The sequence below is a fragment of the Oncorhynchus kisutch genome, linkage group LG8 (genome assembly GCF_002021735.2).
Source record: "Oncorhynchus kisutch isolate 150728-3 linkage group LG8, Okis_V2, whole genome shotgun sequence".
Classification (NCBI taxonomy): domain Eukaryota; kingdom Metazoa; phylum Chordata; class Actinopteri; order Salmoniformes; family Salmonidae; genus Oncorhynchus; species Oncorhynchus kisutch.
This window is the reverse complement of record NC_034181.2, coordinates 28519596-28539242: the sequence shown is the minus strand read 5'-3', so window position 1 is coordinate 28539242 and position 19647 is coordinate 28519596. Positions and strand designations below refer to the sequence as shown.

Below are 19647 nucleotides of genomic sequence, written 5' to 3'. Positions count from 1 at the left end.
GGAGTGGCTTTCTGTCTGGCCACTCCACCATAAAAGCCTGATTGGTGGAGTGCTGAAGAGATGGTTGTCCTTCTGAAATGTTTGCCCATCTCCACAGAGGAACTATGGAGCTTTGTCAGAATCATCATCGGGTTCTTGGTCACCTCCCTGAACAAGGCCCTACTCCCCCGATTGCTCAGTTTAGGCCGGGCGGCCAGCTCTAGGAAGAGTCTTGGTGGTTCCAAACCTCTTCCATTTAAGAATGATGGAGGCAACTGTGTTCTTGGGGACCTTTAATGTTACAGAAATGTTTTGGTACCCTTCCCCAGATCTGTGCCTCGACACAATCCTGACTCTGATTGTGTCAATTCCTTCGACATCATGGCTTGGTTTTTGCTCTTACATGCACAGTCAACTGTGGGACCTTATATAGACAGGTGTGTGCCTTTCCAATCAATTGAATTTACCACAGGTAAATCAAGTTGTAGAAACATCTCAAGGATGATCAATGGAAACATGATGCACCTGAGCTCAATTTCAAGTCTCATAGCAAAGGGTCTGAATACTTATGTAAATAAAGGTATCGTTTTTATTTTATTTTATTACATTTGCAAAAATGTCTAAAAACTTGTTTTCAGTTTGTCATTATGGGGTATTGTGTGTAGGAAAATGTTTTATCTAATCCATTTTAGAATTAAAGCTGTAATGTAACAAAATGTGGAAAAGTTCAAGGAGTCTGAATACTTTCCGAATGCAATGTATGTCTGGCTTCACAACCGATTGGCAAACGTACTGCAACTTGAGAAATCGTGTGACAAAACAATAAAAATAAACCATACTATCAAACAAAGATAAATTATAAAAAGAACGATAGTAAAAAGTATTGGAACACCTTAAATTACATTTTGGGCAAAAAGGCAAACTCAGCTCCATCATTCATTGAATTAGATGGCTCATTCATCACAAAACCCTCTGATATTGCCAATTACTTTAATTTTTTTTTTCTTTGGCAAGATCAACAATAACTGAAAGATAAGCATTGTAATTTCAAAAATCTGTAAAGTTGAGTGTGAAAGAGGTGAATTTTTTCAAAAATGACATGCCACCGGGGTCTGATAACTTGGATGGAAAATTACTGAAGATAATAGCGGATGATATTGCCACACCTTCATTCTAAACCTACTAGAAAGTGTGTAACCTCAGGCCTGGAGAGAAGCAAAAGTAATTCCCCTACCCAAGAATACTAAAGCCCAATTTACTGGCTCAAATTGCCAATCAATCAGCCTGTTACCAACACTTAGTAAACTTTTGGAAAAAATGGTGTTTGACCAGATAGAATACTATTTTACAGTAAACAACTTGACAGACTCCTCACGTTTATAGGGAAGGACATTCAATTAACACAAATGACTGACGATTGGCTGAGAGAAATTGATAAGATTGTGGGAGCTGTTTTGTTATACTTCAGTGCAGCTTTTGACATGATCATAGTCTGCTGATGGAAAAACGTTTGGATAAAGAGTTACAGTGGCTTGCTAAAGTATTCACCTCCTTGGCATTTTTCCTATTTTGTTGCCTTACAACCTGGAATTAAAATATATTTTGGGGCGGTTTGTATCATTTGATGTACACAGCATGCCTACCACTTTGAAGATGCAAAATATTTTTAAGTGTGTCAAATCTCAAATCTCAATCTCATCTGATCAGAGTATCTTCTTCCATATATTTGTGGAGTCTCCCACATGCCTTTTGGTAGAACACCAAACGTGTTTGCTTATTTTTTTCTTTAAGTAATGGCTCTTCCATAAAGTCCATCTCGGTGGAGTGTACGGCTTAAAGTGGTCCTATGGACAGACACTCCAATCTCCGCTGTGGAGCTTTGTAGCTCCTTCAGGGTTATCTTTGGTCTCTTTGTTGCCTCTCTGATTAATGCTCTCTTGGCCTGGTCCGCGAGCTTTGATGGGCAGGCCCTCTCTTGGCAGGTTTGTTGTGGTGCCATATTCTTTCATTTAATATATATTTTTTACAATGGATTTAAATGGTGCTCCATGGGATGTTCAAAGTTTCTGATATTTTTTTTATAACCCAACCCTGACCTGTACTTCTCCACAACTTTGTCCCTGACATGTTTGGAGAGCTCCTTAGTCTTCATGGTGCCACTTTCTTGGTGGTGCCCCTTGCTTAGTGGTGTTGCAGACTCTGGGGCCTTTCAGAACAGGTGTATATGTACTGAGATCATGCAACAGATCATGTGACACTTAAATAAAAGTCCACTTATATGCAATCTAACTAATTATGTGACTTCTGAAGGTAATTGTTTGGGGGTGAATACATACAGGGGGGAGAACAAGTATTTGTTACACTGCCGATTTTGCAGGTTTTCCTACTTACAAAGCATGTAGAAGTCTGTACATTTTATCATAGGTACACTTCAACTGTGAGAGACGGAATCTAAAACAAAAATCCAGAAAATCACATTGTATGATTTTTAAGTAATGAATTTGCATGACATAAGTATTTGATACATCAGAAAAGCAGAACGTAATATTTGGTACAGAAACCTTTGTTTGCAATTACAGAGGTCATACGTTTCCTGTAGTTCTTGACCAGATTTGCACACACTGCAGCAGGGATTTTGGCCCACTCCTCCATACAGACCTTCTCCAGATCCTTCAGGTTTTGGGGCTGTCGCTGGGCAATACGGACTTTCAGCTCCCTCCAAAGATTTTCTATTGGGTTCAGGTCTGGAGACTGGCTAGGCCACTCCAGGACCTTGAGATGCTTCTTACGGAGCCACTCCTTAGTTGCCCTGGCTGTGTGTTTTGGGTCGTTGTCATGCTGGAAGACCCAGCCACGACCCATCTTCAATGGGGGAAGGAGGTTGTTGGACAAGATCTCGCGATACATGGCCCCATCCATCCTCCAATACAGTGCAGTCGTCCTGTCCCCTTTGCAGAAAAGCATCCCCAAAGAATGACGTTTTCACCCCCATGCTTCACGGTTGGGATGGTGTTCTTGGGGTCGTACTCATCCTTCTTCCTCCAAACACGGCGAGTGGAGTTTAGACCAAAAAGCTATATTTTTGTCTCATCAGACCACATGACCATCTCCCATTCCTCCTCTGGATCATCCAGATGGTCATTGGCAAACTTCAGACGGGCCTGGACATGCGCTGGCTTGAGCAGGGGGACCTTGCGTGCGCTGCAGAATTTTAATCCATGACGGCGTAGTGTTACTAATGGTTTTCTTTGAGACTGTGGTCCCAGCTCTCTTCAGGTCATTGACCAGGTCCTGCCGTGTAGTTCTGGGCTGATCCCTCACCTTCCTCATGATCATTGATGCCCCACGAGGTGAGATCTTGCATGGAGCCCCAGACCGAGGTTGATTGACCGTCATCTTGAACGTCTTCCATTTTCTAATAATTGCACCAACAGTTGTTGCCTTCTCACCAAGCTGCTTGCCTATTGTCCTGTAGCCCAACCCAGCCTTGTGCAGGTCTACAATTTTATCTCTAATGTCCTTACACGGCTCTCTGGTCTTGGCCATTGTGGAGAGGTTGGAGTCTGTTTGATTGAGTGTGTGGACAGGTGTCTTTTATACAGGTAACGAGTTCAAACAGGTGCAGTTAATACAGGTAATGAGTGGAGAACAGGAGGGCTTCTTAAAGAAAAACTAACAGGTCTGTGAGAGATGGAATTCTTACTGGTTGGTAGGTGATCAAATACTTATGTCATGCAATAAAATGCTAATTAATTACTTAAAAATCATACAATGTGAGTTTCTGGATTTTTGTTTTAGATTCTGTCTCTCACAGTTGAAGTGTACCTATGATAAAAATTACAGACCTCTACATGCTTTGTAAGTATGAAAACCTGCAAAATCGGCAGTGTATCAAATACTTGTTCTCCCCACTGTATGCACGCACCACATTTCTTTTTGAGAATTTCTCAAAACAAGTTATTTTTTAAATTTCACTTCACCAATTTGGACTATTTTGTGTATGTCCATTATATGAAATCCAAATAAACATCTATTTAAATCACACGTTGTAATGCAACAAAATAGGAAAAACACCAAGGGAGATTAATACTTTTGCAAGGCACTGTACCTGTCTAACATAACACAGAGGGGGGTTCTTTAATTGAAGCCTCTCCAACATAATCCAGGTATAATCAGGAATTCCCCAGAGCAGCTGTCTAGGCCCCTTACTTTTTTTCCAATCTTTACTAGTGACATTCCACAGGCTTCGCTTCTACATCTGCATTGCTTGCTGTTTGGAGTTTTAGGCTGGGTTTCTGTATCTACTGATGTAAAAATGGGCTTTATAAATACATTTGATTTATTGATGTATGCGGATGACTCAACACTATACACGTCAGCTACTTTAGCGAGTGAAATCACTGCAACACTGCAGTTAGTTTCAGAATGGGTGGCAAGGAATAAGTCCTAAATAAAAAAAAACTGATTTGCAACAAATCATTCACTAAACCATAAACATCAACTAAAGCTTGTAATAAATAATGTGGAAATTGGGCAAGTTGAGGTGACTAAACTGCTTGGAGTAACCCTGGATTGTAAACTGTCATGGTCAAAACATGTTGATACAACAGTAGCTAAGATGGGGAGACGTCTGTCCATAATAAAGCACTGCTCTGCCTTTTAACAACACTATCAACAAGGCAGGGACTACAGGCCCTGGTTTTGTCGCACCTGGACTACTGTTCAATTGTGTGGCCAGGTGCCAGAAAGAGGGACCTCGGAAAATTACAATTGGCTCAGAACAGGGTAGCACGATTGGCCCTTGAGTACAGAGGGAGCGAACATTCATATTATGCATGTAAATCTGTGATGGCTCAAAGTGGAAGAGACTTCATCAATACCGTACTTGTTTTTGTAAGAAGTGTTGACATGCTGAATGCACCAAGGTGTCTGTTTAAACTACTAGCACACAGCACAGACACCCATGCATACCCCACAAGACATGCCACCAAGGGTCTCTTCACAATCCCAAAGTCAAGAACAGACTATGGGAAGCGCACAGTACTACATAGAGCCATGGCTACATGGAACTCCATTCCACATCAGGTAGCTGATGCAAGCAGTAGAATCAGATAAAAAATATATATATAAAAATACACATTATGGAACCGTGGGGACTGTGAAAAACAAACACACAAGTACACATGGATTTGGTATTGTAGATATGTGATAGACTAGTGGCCTGAGGGCACACACTTAATGGATTGTGAAAAGTGTTATGTCATGCAATATTTTAAATTGTATATCACTGCCTTTATGTTGCTGGACCCCAGGAAGAATGGGGATCCTTTGTAAATACAAATAGTCAAATGTATTGTAGTGGTCAAATTAAGTGTTGCTGTCATCTAGTGCCATTCTGTAGTAGCAATTAGAGCAGAGATGTCTTTGATGCTGACAGCAATGGTTGTTACTTAAAAATAAATCAACATCTAGAGTTTCTGGGTTTGAGTCCAGGCTCTGTCGCATCTGGCCGCGACCGGGAGACCCATGGGGCAGCGCACAATTGGCCCAGTGTCGTCTGCGTTAAGCGAGGGTTTGGCTGGCAGGGATGTCCTTGTCCCATCCCGCACTAGCGATTCCTGTGGTGGGGCGGGCGCAGTGTATGCTGACACGGTCGCCAGGTGTACGGCATTTCCTCCGACACATTGGTGCGGCTGGTTTCCGGGTTAAGTGAGCATTGTGTCAAGAAGCAGTGCGGCTTGGCTGGGTTGCGCTTCGGAGGACACACAGCTCTTGGCCTTCGCCTCTCCTGAGTCCATACGGGAGTTGCAGCGATGAGACAAGACTGTAACTACCAAATGAACACCACGAAATTGTGGAGAAAAAAAAAAATAATAATATATATATATAAAAATAATAAACACGAGATTATGCACAGCCATATTGCTGTAGTGAGATTCTGAATGCAGAGACCCATTTCCTGTGTCAAGATAGAATTGTAAAAATCAACAAGTTTCAAATTAACTTTAAAAGAACATCAAAATGAATGTCCTTATTTGATAAGAGTAGCCAATGGGAGGCTTCTTGAACCATGAGAAAAGGAGGCGCACCTAGACTGCAATGAGACTAATTGTAAAAATATCAATTGATGGTAAAAACAGAAAGAGGAAAAACATTTTATAAAATCTTTACACCTAAAAAGAGCAATATGGATGTTGTCATTGCTACAAAAATGATTATGTGAATGTCAAAACAGACACTACCTAAACTAGCAATGGGGTTTCCTGAAAGAAAAACCTTGCATCTTTAGACCCCAGCTAACTCATACACAGAAAAGACATTCAGTTTAGTACAAAAAACAAAACATTAAAAAGGATGTTTGAATGAGGTCACCAAACTGTTTCGCTCCAATTTCTGTGGCACACTTACAGAAAGGAAAGTGTATGAAATCTACAGAGTTGTTAAAAAAATAAAATAAAAAATAAAGTGTTTATGCAAAATAATCCCTGGATTTGAATTCAAACCAGTCTTTTCTCACTTTTTGATTTTCGCCATATTTCGGGGGGAACCTTTCAGCAAGTCTCGGATTCGAAGGTATGTCCCGGTGGCCTCAGCAACTTCTGTGAATTCTGGCGTGTCCTCAAAGGGAATAATGCCCTGTGCAAACCTACTCCGGTGAGGCACGACCATTACATTCCCCAAAGAGTCAGACAGATCTCCCTCCATAGCATCTTGACCTGAGGGATCCGACTGACGACTCACTTGGTGCACTGGCGTTTGCAGCAATCTGACCTTCTGTGCAAGCACATTGCCTCTATCTGTGGCTGCTTCAGGGCTCTGAGGGCCCTCTTCTTCGTCTGGTGATTGCAGTAAGCTGCCCTTGTTTTCAACCACCTTGCCTTTATCTTCAGCATCTTCCTCATAATCCTGACATTTGCTAGAAGATGTCTCAACACTGATCTGCTCATCACTGTTGTGGCTGGCAGCCTCCAAAGATCCCTCCTTTTCCTCATAATCTTCAGTCTCACCATCCTCCATTTCAGTGTCAACATGGGCAGGTGTGGAGATGCTGGGCGAGCTGGGGAGGGGTGTTCCAACAGCTGGTGTCTCAGAGTCACTGTTGGTGGCTGTGTCAGCATTTTCCAATGCTGCCCAGATCAGCCTCTGCTGCTCCTCCAGCTCTTCCAGTGTCAGCTCTTCCTCCTCCCCGCCTGCAGACTCCTCACTCCCTCTCAGAGTGCGTCCCCGCAGGGCCCTTGAGCCATTTGTGGGTGTGGGGGGAGGTGTTCCCTTAGGAAGAGGAGGTGGTGTGGGAGTAGCTGGCGGAGTACCATGAGGTAAGGGAGGGGGTGAACCAAAGGATGGTGAGCCAGGGGGCAGCGGGGGCTGGAACTGGAAGCTGTCTGAGCTCCGGCGGCGGCGGGGTGTAGTATCCTGGTCTGGAAACAGACACTGACAAGTGTTATGCACTGCCAGAGCACAGCCATTGCACTCATACAACATAAGCGACGCAAAAGTATTTTCCTGTTTTTGCAGACAGGACAACCAGTCATAATGACATTGAAAAGTTATGTAAAGCAGAATATATTAATCTGCTGGTCGCTATAGCGTAATTGTTTTCACTTTGTGTTCAGACACCTGGAATTATAACACCTCTACCTGAATCAAAGTCCATATCTGAACTCCTGGCATCAGATCTCCTTTTCTTTGTCTGCCGGGGAGTTGAGTAGGATTCATGTGGTCTTTTATTGCAGTTGGCACCAGGCTATTGGCAAAATATATTAGTTTATAGTGTGCACACATAGTGGCAAACAATTGATTAAAAACTGAAATAGGATAATTTTTAACTTACCATTGGAAAATTGTTAGAGAGATAAGCAGCAAAATTCTGCTTCATGTGATTATGCTGCATTGGAATAGAGCCATATAGCCTGTAGTCCTAAAAATCAAGGGGGAAAAAATGTCAGTGCAAAGGTTTACAAGTAGTGGCCAAGACCTCTGTGCTTGTACCTTAATGATGGCCAGATATCAAACTGCTTTCAAGGAGACTTACATCCTTCACACTAGGGGGTGAAGATATATTGAAGCCTGGGAAATCTACAAGCTTGGAAACATCATAGGAGATTTTTGGTCCATTGTCCTCTGTTGGTTCTTCATCACTTGAAACTATATAGTGAACACAGCAGCGCAATATGAATGAGAATCATGAAAGAGCAGTGTATCAACCAAAACTGAAAGGCCAGTCAAGGATGTATTATCTTATTATGTAAAGTGGCTATGGTCTTTCTGGGTGAAATCTTACCCTTCCCATCATAAAGCATGAGACCGGAGTTCTCCATCTCTGCCTCCTTAAGCCAGCCAGGTGGGTAGCCTAGCTGCCTCATGCGGTAGATGTGAGGTGGTAGTGTGTTCATATCAACTCCCAGTGCAGACAGCAGCTTCTCACTGTAAGAAAACACAAACCCCAATGGGTAAGAGATATAAGATATCAAAAACCCAAGCTCTACAACAACTTCACTTTAACCATGCAACAACAACTGATAACAAATTGGTATCTTATTATGTCAAGGCCATCAGACATTTTCAATCTGCCTTGCCTTATGAATCCAGGTTTGTATTTGGCAAATCGCTCCTCCACTTCATCAGCATGGTAACGCTGATTGCTCAGGTTTCCCTGGTTACCGTGACAAAACTCCTTCCGCTTCTTGTTGATTCTGGCCATGTCCTTTGGCTAAAGGAGCAAACATGAACAGAGCTGATCACATCAAACCTGATTTTAAGCTCTTCTGTCTGGCCATAGAAAGTGAGCAACTTTCCTGTTACATAATGCACATTAAAGCCAAAAGTTATTCAAGACTTACCTGAGGACAGTCTCGAAGTTGATGACCATCCAACCCACAGTTGAAACAACAAGGCTTAGCTCTGCAGTGGGCACAAACAGCACAGTAAGATATTATCATTTACAGATATTTCTTGCATAATCTTTATTTTTTAAATCATAAGAATGTCTGCTATACCTTTTCTCTTTCATCTGTACTTCTTGTCCATCTAAGGCAATGACCTGGCTGAAGATCTGCTGATATCTTTGCAACAATTCAGAAACTCAATAAATGATGCAACTGTAGTTTAGAAGTGGGTAACAAAACACACTTCTATTTTTTCCCCCTCATATAACGACTCCAACATACATTCATATACACACAACGAAAGACAAGGAAGATAATGGTTCAAGGTTCAAAGAGTGGCAACTGAGAATCCTCTCCAGTTGATTTTCTCTGACAATCAAAGCTTGACTCTACACTGAAATGTGTCATTGTTGAAGATGGGAGTGAAGGACAAGGGGAAGAGAAAGCAGTGTTGAGGATACTTTGGAACCTCCCATCCTTCTGTCTGCTGGGGGTTATCATTTAGCAGGGGCTGTCCAAGTTTGTCCAGACAGAAACTGGTGAAATACAGGACACTTCCCACCATCTGTGAAAAGAGAGAGACAAATATTATATCCAGACAAACAAAGCATGGTCTGGACACTTAAGACTGTCCCCATTCCCCAAAAAACTCACACTGAAGGCCTCCTTAATCTTTTTGATTCCACAGGAGGTCTTGGTCTTCTGATCTTCTTCCATAATGAAACTTGAAGACTGCACGGGGAAGAAAACAGAGATGTAAAATATTTTAATTGTAATGAACTGTTCCTTCTTGAAGCTTGAGGAGGAAATCTGGAAATGCACCTGAGGGTTGACATTTCCGTAGGGATTTCCTTTTTCAACTTCTCCCTGCTGCTGCTGTTTCTGAACAATAGTACAGAGGCAGTCTTCAATTTCTTGACGGCATTGCCTGGGAAAAGAAGATCAACAGTTCACATGTTAATACCCAAAGATCATATAATCAAGTAAGTACATTTCTCCAATTATGTTTCTAAAGCCCAAAAAATACCTACTTTGAGATGTTATTGTTTGCAAAAAGGATGTGTAGAAGAGGACCATCAATCTTGATGTTTTCAACATTAATGCCACTGGAAGAAAAACATTTGAATGAGGACATTACTGTGGAAATGTATCTAGTCTAGTGAGTTGTGCATGAATAACTTACCTTGGCCTTGTCAACACTTTCAATTTTCTCTTCAACTCTTGGTGTGGACAATAGGTTAAGGAAATAAGAGATACTTCATATCAAAACAACATAGCTAGACATCAAACAAGTCAGTCTGCTAACGTTAGTTTGTTTGGAAAAGGTTCAGTCCTACCAAGCTATTTATCATTGGATGAATGTAAAGTGACTACTTCTAGCTATGTACATAGAATCTGCAGTGCTTTATTGAAGAGTGTGACCAAATCTAACATTTTTCTGCAACCATTCACTCCACCAGACTTGGGAGTTACTACAGCTTCGCAGATGACAGGACAGAAAACATTACTTTTTGCATGGGTTCTAGCTAGTATAGTATTTAACTGCAATGACCAAAAGTATGCAAGGTAGTGATCTAAAATGCTCTCAAGGGGCACGTCCAACCAAAGACATACAATACATTTTCTCTTTTGCTAGCTAGGTCGCTAGCTAACGTTAGGCCAGACCTGATGGTGGTTGTGACTTGGAGTACAGCTACTACCAGAAATTACTTTTCGTAGCAATAGAGTACCAAAGTATGAGTCATAATACCCATAAAACCTAGCAGTCAAACAAGGAAATGGTTCCAATAGTTTTTCTCCCATTGTGTTTCGTGTAGGCTTACCCTGGCATGACGTTTTGATAACTGTGTAAATCTCTCTTGGACAAGGTGACTTTTATCAATATATTCACCCCACAAAAATGAAATGCTAATCAGCTGCTAATGTAGCTATCATGAAGAACTACAAACGACATGATGATCTGGACGAGACTGCCGAATCAAGGCAAAGGTAGGAATCTCTGGATTAACTATGAATAAATTGGCAATTGTGTGAACTGGCTTGTGCAAGCTTTAAATTGATACACTCTTTTAGCAAAGGTGTCAGCTAGAGGTTACATGCAGGGATTTGTAGTCTTGCAGAATATCTACTTTGATGTTAATTAGCATTTTTGAATCAGAGTAAATAGAGACGAGTATTGATGTCACCTTAACCATATAAATACGTTTTGGACATCAAAATGTTATGCCAGGGTAAGCCTACACGAAAAACACAGACCTTCAGTGTTTCTAAATCCCTGATGGTAAAAAAAAAAAAAAGATAGGAACGATTTCCCTGTTTAACCGCTAGGTTTTATGGGTATTATGACACCGCCACTGTGGGGCTCTATTTAGGAGAGAACTTTAGCCAATCCTCCTAATGGTGCTTTCAAGACATGGGAACTCAGGAAAAACGCTGTCAAATCATGACGTCAGTTGAAGCTCTAGAACAGGATTTGTTTTTTGCCCCTAACACTACACAGCAATATGAAACTTTTTGGGCAACCTGACCAAATTCAAATAGAAATGTGTTAAAGCTCTGTCATTCATATTGAACGCAAGTCTAAGACGCGGTAGATCTGCGTATGTTAAAACTACTTCTATGCTTCCTGGTCTTTAGTTTTTGCGTCTTGCTTTTGTACAATAGCTTCAAACAGCTGAAAATACAATATTTTGGATGGTTAATATATTTCATAGCGCTTTAGATGGTACAATGATTCTCTACACCGTACTTGTAATTTGTTTGACTAAACAAGCAACTAATAGAATTTGTGCTACCAGGAAGTGGTGGAGCGATTTCTGTATAGTACATCTTTAAAATAATCAATGCATGATGAGTTGGTTATTGGAATCAGCTGTGTAGTGCTAGAGCAAAAACCTAAATGTACACCCAGGGGGGGACCCCAAGACCGAGTTTGAGAAACGCTGCTATAGAAAGACGCCCAAGTTCCCGACTTGACATTCTGAGTTGACCCCACGAGTTCCCAGTTGTCTTGAACACGGCATTAGCTTTTTCCTAGCCTGCCACGTTAATTATCCTAGCCTGTTGCGTACATTCTAACCTGCTACGAAAGTCACTACTGGTCTAGCTGTACTCAATCTAATTTAGAACCTATGACCGTGCCTAGCTAGCGAACACCTGCTAGCTTCTCACACACAAGGATATTCTCTTCTATCAAACTCCGTATTGTTTCCTCACACTCCCCCAATCTTCCCTTGAGCTCAGAGCCTTCTTCTCCATCCTCCGTGAACCGAACGTGAGTTGCAGTAGGCATACTCTCTCCCAATTGCTCAAAGAGTTCACTGTCACCAAAATCTACCTCGGCCATCTTCGCTCTGTTGCTTAACGTACTCCCGCAAGAGCGTTGATTGGTTGTTTTTTGTCACATGTTCCGGATGTTTCCTTTCACCAGCATTTCTCTTGTCGTCATCAACATTAAAGCATGAGAGGACCTGCGGAATATTACAATAAAGTTGTTCAATTGCTGTAACTAACTTTCTGGTTTATAATGTCAAAATTCACAACTATCCAGTTACCGCATTGGGATGGTGGCAAGCTGAAAGTTCGCTTCATATACTTGTCAAATAGAAGCTCTTTCAAAGTGACGAGCTGTCCTATGGAGGTGAGTTACATAGCTGCGTAGCTAACGTTAGCGAATAGCCTGCATTAGCTGTCTCTCAGTACATTTTAAAATGTGGACATCTTCTTTTTGCTCTTCTTTAGGGATCAATGGTTCCTCTCTTTTTAGGGGCTGATCTCTTCTCAAACACTGATATCCGCACAGAGAACCATCCCAGATATCATGCAAAGTTTGCAAAGAAAGGATTGGCAACTAAACTAAATTTCTCCTCAGGTAAGTTTTTATTCCCAGATACAGAACACCATAAAGCAAGTTGCATGGTTTATGGATATCATATCTTGTTTGTTTGCAATTCACAGCTTTTAGATTCCATGGACTGAGGGTACCCACTGCCAACAATTGCATGTGGTTCTACAGCATCCAAGGTGTTTTTCGAGTGGCCTTTGAAATGTATAGTAAACAAGAGCAGCTCTCTGTGTTGGAGAACTTTCAGGTAATATTTCAGACTCCTGGTTATATAACAAATCCACCCATAGAGGCTACAACCTACAATTTCACCTGATGAATGCTTGAAGTAGGCAAACAATGTAATGTACTGATACTTAATGGTCACTCATACTGTAGGAGGTATGGAAGTCCCGCCTAAATGACATCCCACTAAAGATGAACTACAACCTGAGTGTCCAGCTGGATCCTCCACCGCCCCAGATCGTTGTGGAGATGTATGACCAAGACCTAAAGCTCAAACTGATGTCCCGGAATCCCCAAGGTTACCCATCTCAATCTGTGGAAATCCCAGAGGCAGACACAGGCCCTTCAGGTGACACTTCAGCAGACCACGATTACTGCTTTCTGCCAAATGAGAGTATGCCAGCACAGCCAGTCCATCTATGTCCCTCCATCTTAAGTCAAAAACTGCAGGGCTTGGAGGACAAGCTGAGCTCTGAGAAACAGCTGGGGACCGACCAGCAGGAGACCATACTGCTTCTGTTGGAGAGCATTGAGCGCTGTGTGAGCAGGCCCCTGGAGGAGAGGGATGTGGCGGACATTGTACTAGCTCTGCTAGAGGCTCGGAAGTGGGGCTCTGTGTACTCCAGCCACCTGCTTCACTCTATAGGCTGCTGGCTTGGCCAGCAGTTCCATGGAGCCAACAGTAGTATCAGCCAGCAGGTAGAGGGCTTCAAGGTGCGGCACATAGAGCGAATCACAGATCTGCCACCTGCAGAGGAACTGGCCTCAGAGCTTTTTCCAGAGGCCATGCGAACACTGCTGCTCCACTGGATGGGTCTGAGTGATGACTCAACCCTGTGGAAGAGACAGAGTGAGTACCCCATCCTGCTCCTAATCCTGGAGTTTGCCAACCACAACCTCATCACTGGTGTTGCACATGTGCTTTACTCAAGTCTTAAGGTGAATTTAGATTTAGCCAACTCAAAAGAGTTAAGTACCGAAGAAAGTAAAACTACTGTTGTAAAAAAAACTACTCAAGTAAAAATTACTTAAGGGTAAATGAGTTACTTTTAAATTTAAAACATTGATTTAATTGATAATTAGCTATTTTTTTTCCACCCGAACATTGTTACCATATAGATCATGTTGAATTTCTATTATTAGTATTCTAGTTCCTAATTTGTTACACATTATCTTTTCCATGCAATTACTTTAAAAGAGGAATTTAATGTAAAATCTATTAAGAAATGAGGTGTTGTTTTTGCTGTAACAGTAATGTTATAGGCCCACTATGCTATGGTATGTATTATAGTCGGTTCTGTAATGTAAAATGCCAATTATCAATGTGATCAATGCAAGACATTGATTCAGCTTTGATCTAACATTTCTAAATGAGCACCATTGTGAGAAGTGATCTTCTATTTGTAATAATAATATGAGTATGACTATTAGGCATAGGTAATAGATCTTTATGAGATATCATTTTAAGCAATTGGAGCACCCTTCATGGTGCTGAAAGTACAGCGCCAGGGTTGCACTGTTGGGGCAAAATGGTTTTGTTAGTCTAATGCTATTTAAATGCTTGAATTGAATAGTACTTTACACTAGTAATTTTCCCTGCAATTGCTTCAATAAACTCTTATTGCTGATTCCTGGAACAAGTTTTATTCAAGCAATTTACCCAGACCAAAAAAAAGTCCATGATTTGTGGGATTTTCACAAAATGTAGTCCATAGAATAGTCCTTCGGAGGAAGAATTGTTGACATATACAGTGCATTCGGAAAGTATTCAGACCCCTTGACTTTTTCCACATTTTGTTACGATAGAGCCTTATTCTAAAATTGACAACGTAAAAACAGGTTTTTACACATTTTTGTAAAGAAAAACCTCACGTGTACATATGTAATCAGACCCTTTACTCAGTACTTTGTTGAAGCACCTTTGGAAGCGATTACAGCCTCGAGTCTTCTTGGGTATGATGCTACAAGCTTGGCACACCTGTGTTTTGGGAGTTTCTCCCATTCTTCTCTGCAGATCCTCTCAAGCTCTGCCAGGTTGGATGGGGAGTGTCGCTGCACGGCTATTTTCAGGTCTCTCCAGAGATGTTAGATTGGGTTCAAGTCCAGGCTTTGGTTGGGCCACTCGGGGACATTGAGACTTGACCCGAACCACTCCTCTGTTGTCTTGGCTGTGTGCTTAGGGTCATTGTCCTGTTGGAAGGTGAACCCTTGTCCTAGACTGAGGTCCTGAGCGCTCCAGAGCAGGTTTTCATCAAGGATCTCTCTGTACTTTGCTCCGTTCATTTTTCCCTCGATCCTGACTAGTACCTCAGTCCCTGCTGCTGAAAAACATTCCCACAGCATGATGCTGCCACCACCTTGCTTAACCTGGCACCATCCCTAAGGTGTTCTCCAGACGTGACGTTTTTCATTCAGGCCAAAAAGTTATATCATGGTTTCATCAGACCAGAGAATGTTAGATGTCTTTAGATGTCTTTAGATGCCTTTTGGCAAACTCCAAGCGGGCTGTCATGCTTTTTACTGAGGAATGGCTTCTGTCTGGCCACTCAACCTTAAAGGCCTGATTGGTGGAGTGCTGCAGAGATGGTTGTCCTGGAAGGTTCTCCCATCTCCACAGTGGAACTCGAGCTCTGTCAGATTGACCATTGGGCTCTTGGTCACCTCCCTGACCAAGGCCCTTCTCCCCCGATTGCTCAGTTTGGCAGAGCGGCCAGCTCTAGGAAGAGTCTTGGTGGTTCCAAACCTCTTCCATTTAAGAATGATGGAGGCCACTGTGTTCTTGGGGACCTTGAATGCTGCAGACATTTCTTGGTACCCTTCCCCAGATCTGTGCATCGACACAATCCTGTCTCGGAGCTCAACGGACAATTCCTTCGACCTCATGGCTTGGTTTTTGCTCTGACATGCACCGTTAACTGTGATACCTTATATCGACAGGTGTGTGCCTTTCCAAATCATGTTCAATCAATTTAATTTACCACAGGTGGACTCTAATCAATTTGTAGAAACATCAACAAGGATGATCATTGGAAACGGGATGCACGTGAGCTCAATTTCGAGTCTCATAGCAAAGGGTCTGAATACTTACACTACCATTCAAAAGTTTGTGGTCACTTATAAATGTCCTTGTTTTAGAAAGAAAAGCACACTTTTTGTCCATTAAAATAACATCAAATTGATCAGAAATACAGTGTAGTCATTGTTAATATTGTAAATGACTGTTGTAGCTGGAAACGGCTGATTTTAATGGAATGTCTACAGAGGCCCATTATCAGCAACCGTCACTCCTGTGTTCCAATGGCACGTTGTGTTAGCTAATCAGGTTTATAATTTTAAAAGGCTAATTGATCATTAGAAAACCCTTTTGCAATTATGTTAGCACAGCTGAAAACTGTTGCGCTGATTTTAAAGAAGCCATAAAACTGGCCTTCTTTAGACTAGTTGAGTATCTGGAGCATCAGCATTTGTGGGTTCGATTAGAGGCTCAAAATGGCCAGAAAGAATTAACTTTCTTCTGAAACTTGTCAGTCTATTCTTGTTGTGAGAAATGAAGGCTATTCCATGCGAGAAGTTGCCAAGAAACTGAAGATCTCGTACAACGCTGTGTATGATTCCCTTCACAGAACAGGGCAAACTGGCTTTAACCAGAATAAAGAGTGGGAGGCCCTGGTTCACAACTGAGCAAGAGGACAAGTACATTAGTGTCTAGTTTGAGAAACAGAAGCCTCACAAGTCACCTCTGATGCTCCAGTTACTCAACTAGTATAAAGAAGGCTTTTATTGCTTCTTTAATCAGCACAACCGTTTCAGCTGTGCTATCATAATTGCAAAATGATTTTTTTTTACGAACAATTAGCTAATCCAAGTTCATCTTTTTAAAAGGCTACCACAATGTGCCATTGGAACACAGGAATAATAGTTGCTCATAATGGGCCTCTGTATGCCTATGTAGATATTCCATTAAAATAATCTGCCGTTTCCAGCTACAATAGTCATTTACAACATTAACAATGTTTACTCTGTATTTCTGATCAATTTGATATTTTAATGGACAAAATAATTTGCCTTTCTTTCAAAAACAATCCTTTCTATGTGACCCCAAACTTTTGAATGGTATTGAATGTAAATACGTTTTTTATTTTTTGTAATTATGGGGTATTCTGCGTAGATTTGAGGAAAAATAAATAAAAATACTGCAACTAACAAAATGTGGAAAGATTCAAGGAGTCTGAATACTTTCCGAATGCACTGTATGTGACATTTGAATCTTTAAGCATAGTAGAGAAATGATTTATCATAAATTGGCATATTTATGACCGTTTGGCCTTCCCCAGGTCTCCTTTAAGACTCCATAATGTTTCATCTGTAGACGCTACAAAACAAACATTGGTGTCATATGAAGCTTTACAGATTGCTCTGTAATATGAGTAGTATTTTGATTTTTTTTAACTTGTTACAAGAATTTATGAATATTGAAAAATATAAACATTAATATTTTAAAACAACTTTTGATTTGGCATTTGTCAATATATTGTTGAACATAATGTAGCCTACTCGATGTGTTTGATTCTCACACGCATTTCCTACGCACTTCTTAGTAGTTGGTACTGTATTCAGACTTACTTTTCAGTTGCATGACGGGCTTTGCAGGTGTGGTTCCCTTGCGCTCTGAATAAATGTAATTCAACCACTGAAAACCCTCCCACTTGCTGGCCAACAGATTCTTGTGGCTTTTTCAGCACGTTTTATCTTAAGCCATCCCTTTAAATATGGTGTACATTTTTAGTTCGACTTTTTTTCGACAAACTCAATAGAAAATAGAGAGAATGGGTTCAGAATATTAGGGATCAATGAAAGAAAGCCATTAAATATAATCATATTCGTCTCTTTTTCAGCAGCAATTGGCAGATTTAAAAATATTCTGATCTTGTAGATAATTTATGGTTAGGAAAGTAGGCTATTTATGAATCATAAAAAAAACAGGTTTGGAGAGTCTTTACGCATGAATGATGGTTTGATTCGTTCTGAAAATTGCCACATTTAGTTATTTAACCCATGGTTATGTTGGAAGGTTAGTGTGCCCATACTGTGCCCATTCACCTACATAAAGCACAAACACAGACAAACATAAGCCTTGTTTATACCTGGTGCTAACATGCATCCTTTGTCCTGATCTTGTCCACATCCTGATTGTGCCCACAATTTTAGATCTACACACAGTATTAAAATGTATCTTATCTGTCCACTGTGCCCGCTTTGTGACCAGATTTTTCGATCCCTCCATGTATGCAAATTATTTGAAAGATATTCTTTCAAAATAATATATACAGTCACCTCCAATTATTTACACCCTTGATAACGAGCAAAAAAAATACTTAATGTTGTTGTTTTTTTATTTTATAAATACACACTGAGCTAGCTATACTGCAAAAAAAGGGAAATGATATTATACTAACACAATTGCTCAGAGAAAGATTTTATATACCAGTTATAGATTTGTTTTCTCTCAAAAAAATGTCCCAATTATTGGCACCCCTGTTTTCAATACTTTGTGCACCATACTTTTTCTAGGATAACGGCACTGAGACTATTTCTATAATGTTTAATGAGATTGGAGACCACATTGGGAGGGATCTTAGACCATTCCTCAATACAGAATATTTCCAGATCCTTGATATTCTTTGGTTTGCACTTATGGACTGCCCTCTTCAAACCACAGTTTTTCAATGCGGTTCATGTCCGGAGATTGCCGTTGCAAAATGTAGATTTTGCTGCAGTCCAGAAGGTTCTGGGTTCGCAGACCGCCATGGACAAGAGTAGGGATGGAAAGATAAAGGCATTACATTTGCGAGTCCAGGTCAAACGTTTTCTGTAAGTTTTCACAAGGTTTTCACACACACTGTTGCTGGTATTTTGGCCCATTCTTCCATGCAGATCTCAACCCCATAGAAAATCTTTGGAGGGAGTTGAAAGTCCATGTTGCCCAGCAACAGCCCCAAAACATCACTGCTCTAGAGGAGATCTGCATGGAAGAATGGGCCAAAATACCAGCAACAGTGTGTGTGAACCTTGTGAAGACTTACAGAAAACGTTTGACCTCTGTCATTGCCAACAAAGGGTATATAACAAAGTATTGAGAAACTTTTGTTATTGACCAAATACTTATTTTCCACCATAATTTGCAAATTAATTCATTAAAAATCCTACAAATGTGAAGTGAAGTGTACCTATGATACCTATGATGAAAATTACAGGCCTCATCTTTTTCAGTGGGAGAACTTGCACAATTTGGTGGCTGACTAAATACTTTTTTGCCCCACTGTATGTTAGCAAATGTTGTATACAACAATACAGTTAAAAGGCACACACATATATTACAACTGTAGCAGGCCAATCTTTCTCCTGGAGGTATGCTGGGTTGCACACCCGGCTTCTATTCCAGCCCAGCACTAACACACCTAATTCAACTTATCAAACTAATGAGTTGATAATAATGTTTATTATTGCTGGGCTGGAATAGAAGTCTCCCCACCCAGTAGATCAGGGAGTGGAGCAAAGTTTGCCACGTCTGGGATCAACTTTTTTGTTCAATCAAAATGATGCTTTAGTAATAATAGCCTAATTTACTAAGATGTCTAACATTTACAAACAAGTTAGATTATTTGTACACTTTGAAATTATATTTTGATTCAGTGAAGTGTTTGAACTTGTTGT

General features: G+C 40.9%; 2 protein-coding genes across 4 annotated transcripts; one reads left to right on the top strand and one right to left on the bottom strand.

The window, feature by feature from the left end:
* Positions 1 to 5967: 5967 nt before the first annotated feature.
* On the bottom strand, positions 5968 to 12251 carry LOC109895920 (zinc finger CCHC domain-containing protein 8). Its single transcript, XM_020490029.2, has 14 exons — positions 12048 to 12251; positions 10048 to 10090; positions 9896 to 9970; positions 9687 to 9792; positions 9519 to 9596; positions 9326 to 9429; positions 8976 to 9041; positions 8820 to 8880; positions 8556 to 8689; positions 8261 to 8403; positions 8012 to 8124; positions 7811 to 7897; positions 7618 to 7723; positions 5968 to 7397 (listed from the first exon to the last, which is right to left on the bottom strand). The coding sequence occupies exons 1-14, from the start codon at positions 12208 to 12210 to the stop codon at positions 6493 to 6495; spliced, it is 2184 nt and encodes a 727-aa protein (XP_020345618.1). The 5' UTR covers positions 12211 to 12251; the 3' UTR covers positions 5968 to 6492.
* On the top strand, positions 10645 to 14561 carry si:ch211-110p13.9 (uncharacterized). 3 transcript variants are annotated; one of them, XM_031830036.1, is made up of 5 exons: positions 10645 to 10853; positions 12415 to 12504; positions 12606 to 12735; positions 12822 to 12955; positions 13087 to 14561. In XM_031830036.1, the coding sequence occupies exons 2-5, from the start codon at positions 12499 to 12501 to the stop codon at positions 13963 to 13965; spliced, it is 1149 nt and encodes a 382-aa protein (XP_031685896.1). In that variant the 5' UTR covers positions 10645 to 10853; positions 12415 to 12498; the 3' UTR covers positions 13966 to 14561. The 3 variants fall into 3 exon arrangements, with proteins under 3 accessions (XP_031685896.1, XP_031685897.1, XP_020345619.1); XM_031830037.1 differs by lacking the exon at positions 12415 to 12504; XM_020490030.2 differs by lacking the exon at positions 10645 to 10853 and having other exon boundaries at positions 12271 to 12504.
* Positions 14562 to 19647: the final 5086 nt, after the last annotated feature.

Coding starts and splice junctions, on each gene's coding strand:
- LOC109895920 (XM_020490029.2), bottom strand. CDS start 12,210: ATGGCCGAGGTAGATTTTGGTGACAGTGAACTCTTTGAGCAATTGGGA. Junction 7,898..8,011: donor CACCCCCTAGTGTGAAGGAT/GTAAGTCTCCTT, acceptor CTTGATTTTTAG/GACTACAGGCTATATGGCTC. Junction 7,724..7,810: donor TCTCTAACAATTTTCCAATG/GTAAGTTAAAAA, acceptor TTTTGCCAATAG/CCTGGTGCCAACTGCAATAA.
- si:ch211-110p13.9 (XM_020490030.2), top strand. CDS start 12,391: ATGTCAAAATTCACAACTATCCAGTTACCGCATTGGGATGGTGGCAAG. Junction 12,505..12,605: donor TGACGAGCTGTCCTATGGAG/GTGAGTTACATA, acceptor GCTCTTCTTTAG/GGATCAATGGTTCCTCTCTT. Junction 12,956..13,086: donor CTGTGTTGGAGAACTTTCAG/GTAATATTTCAG, acceptor CTCATACTGTAG/GAGGTATGGAAGTCCCGCCT.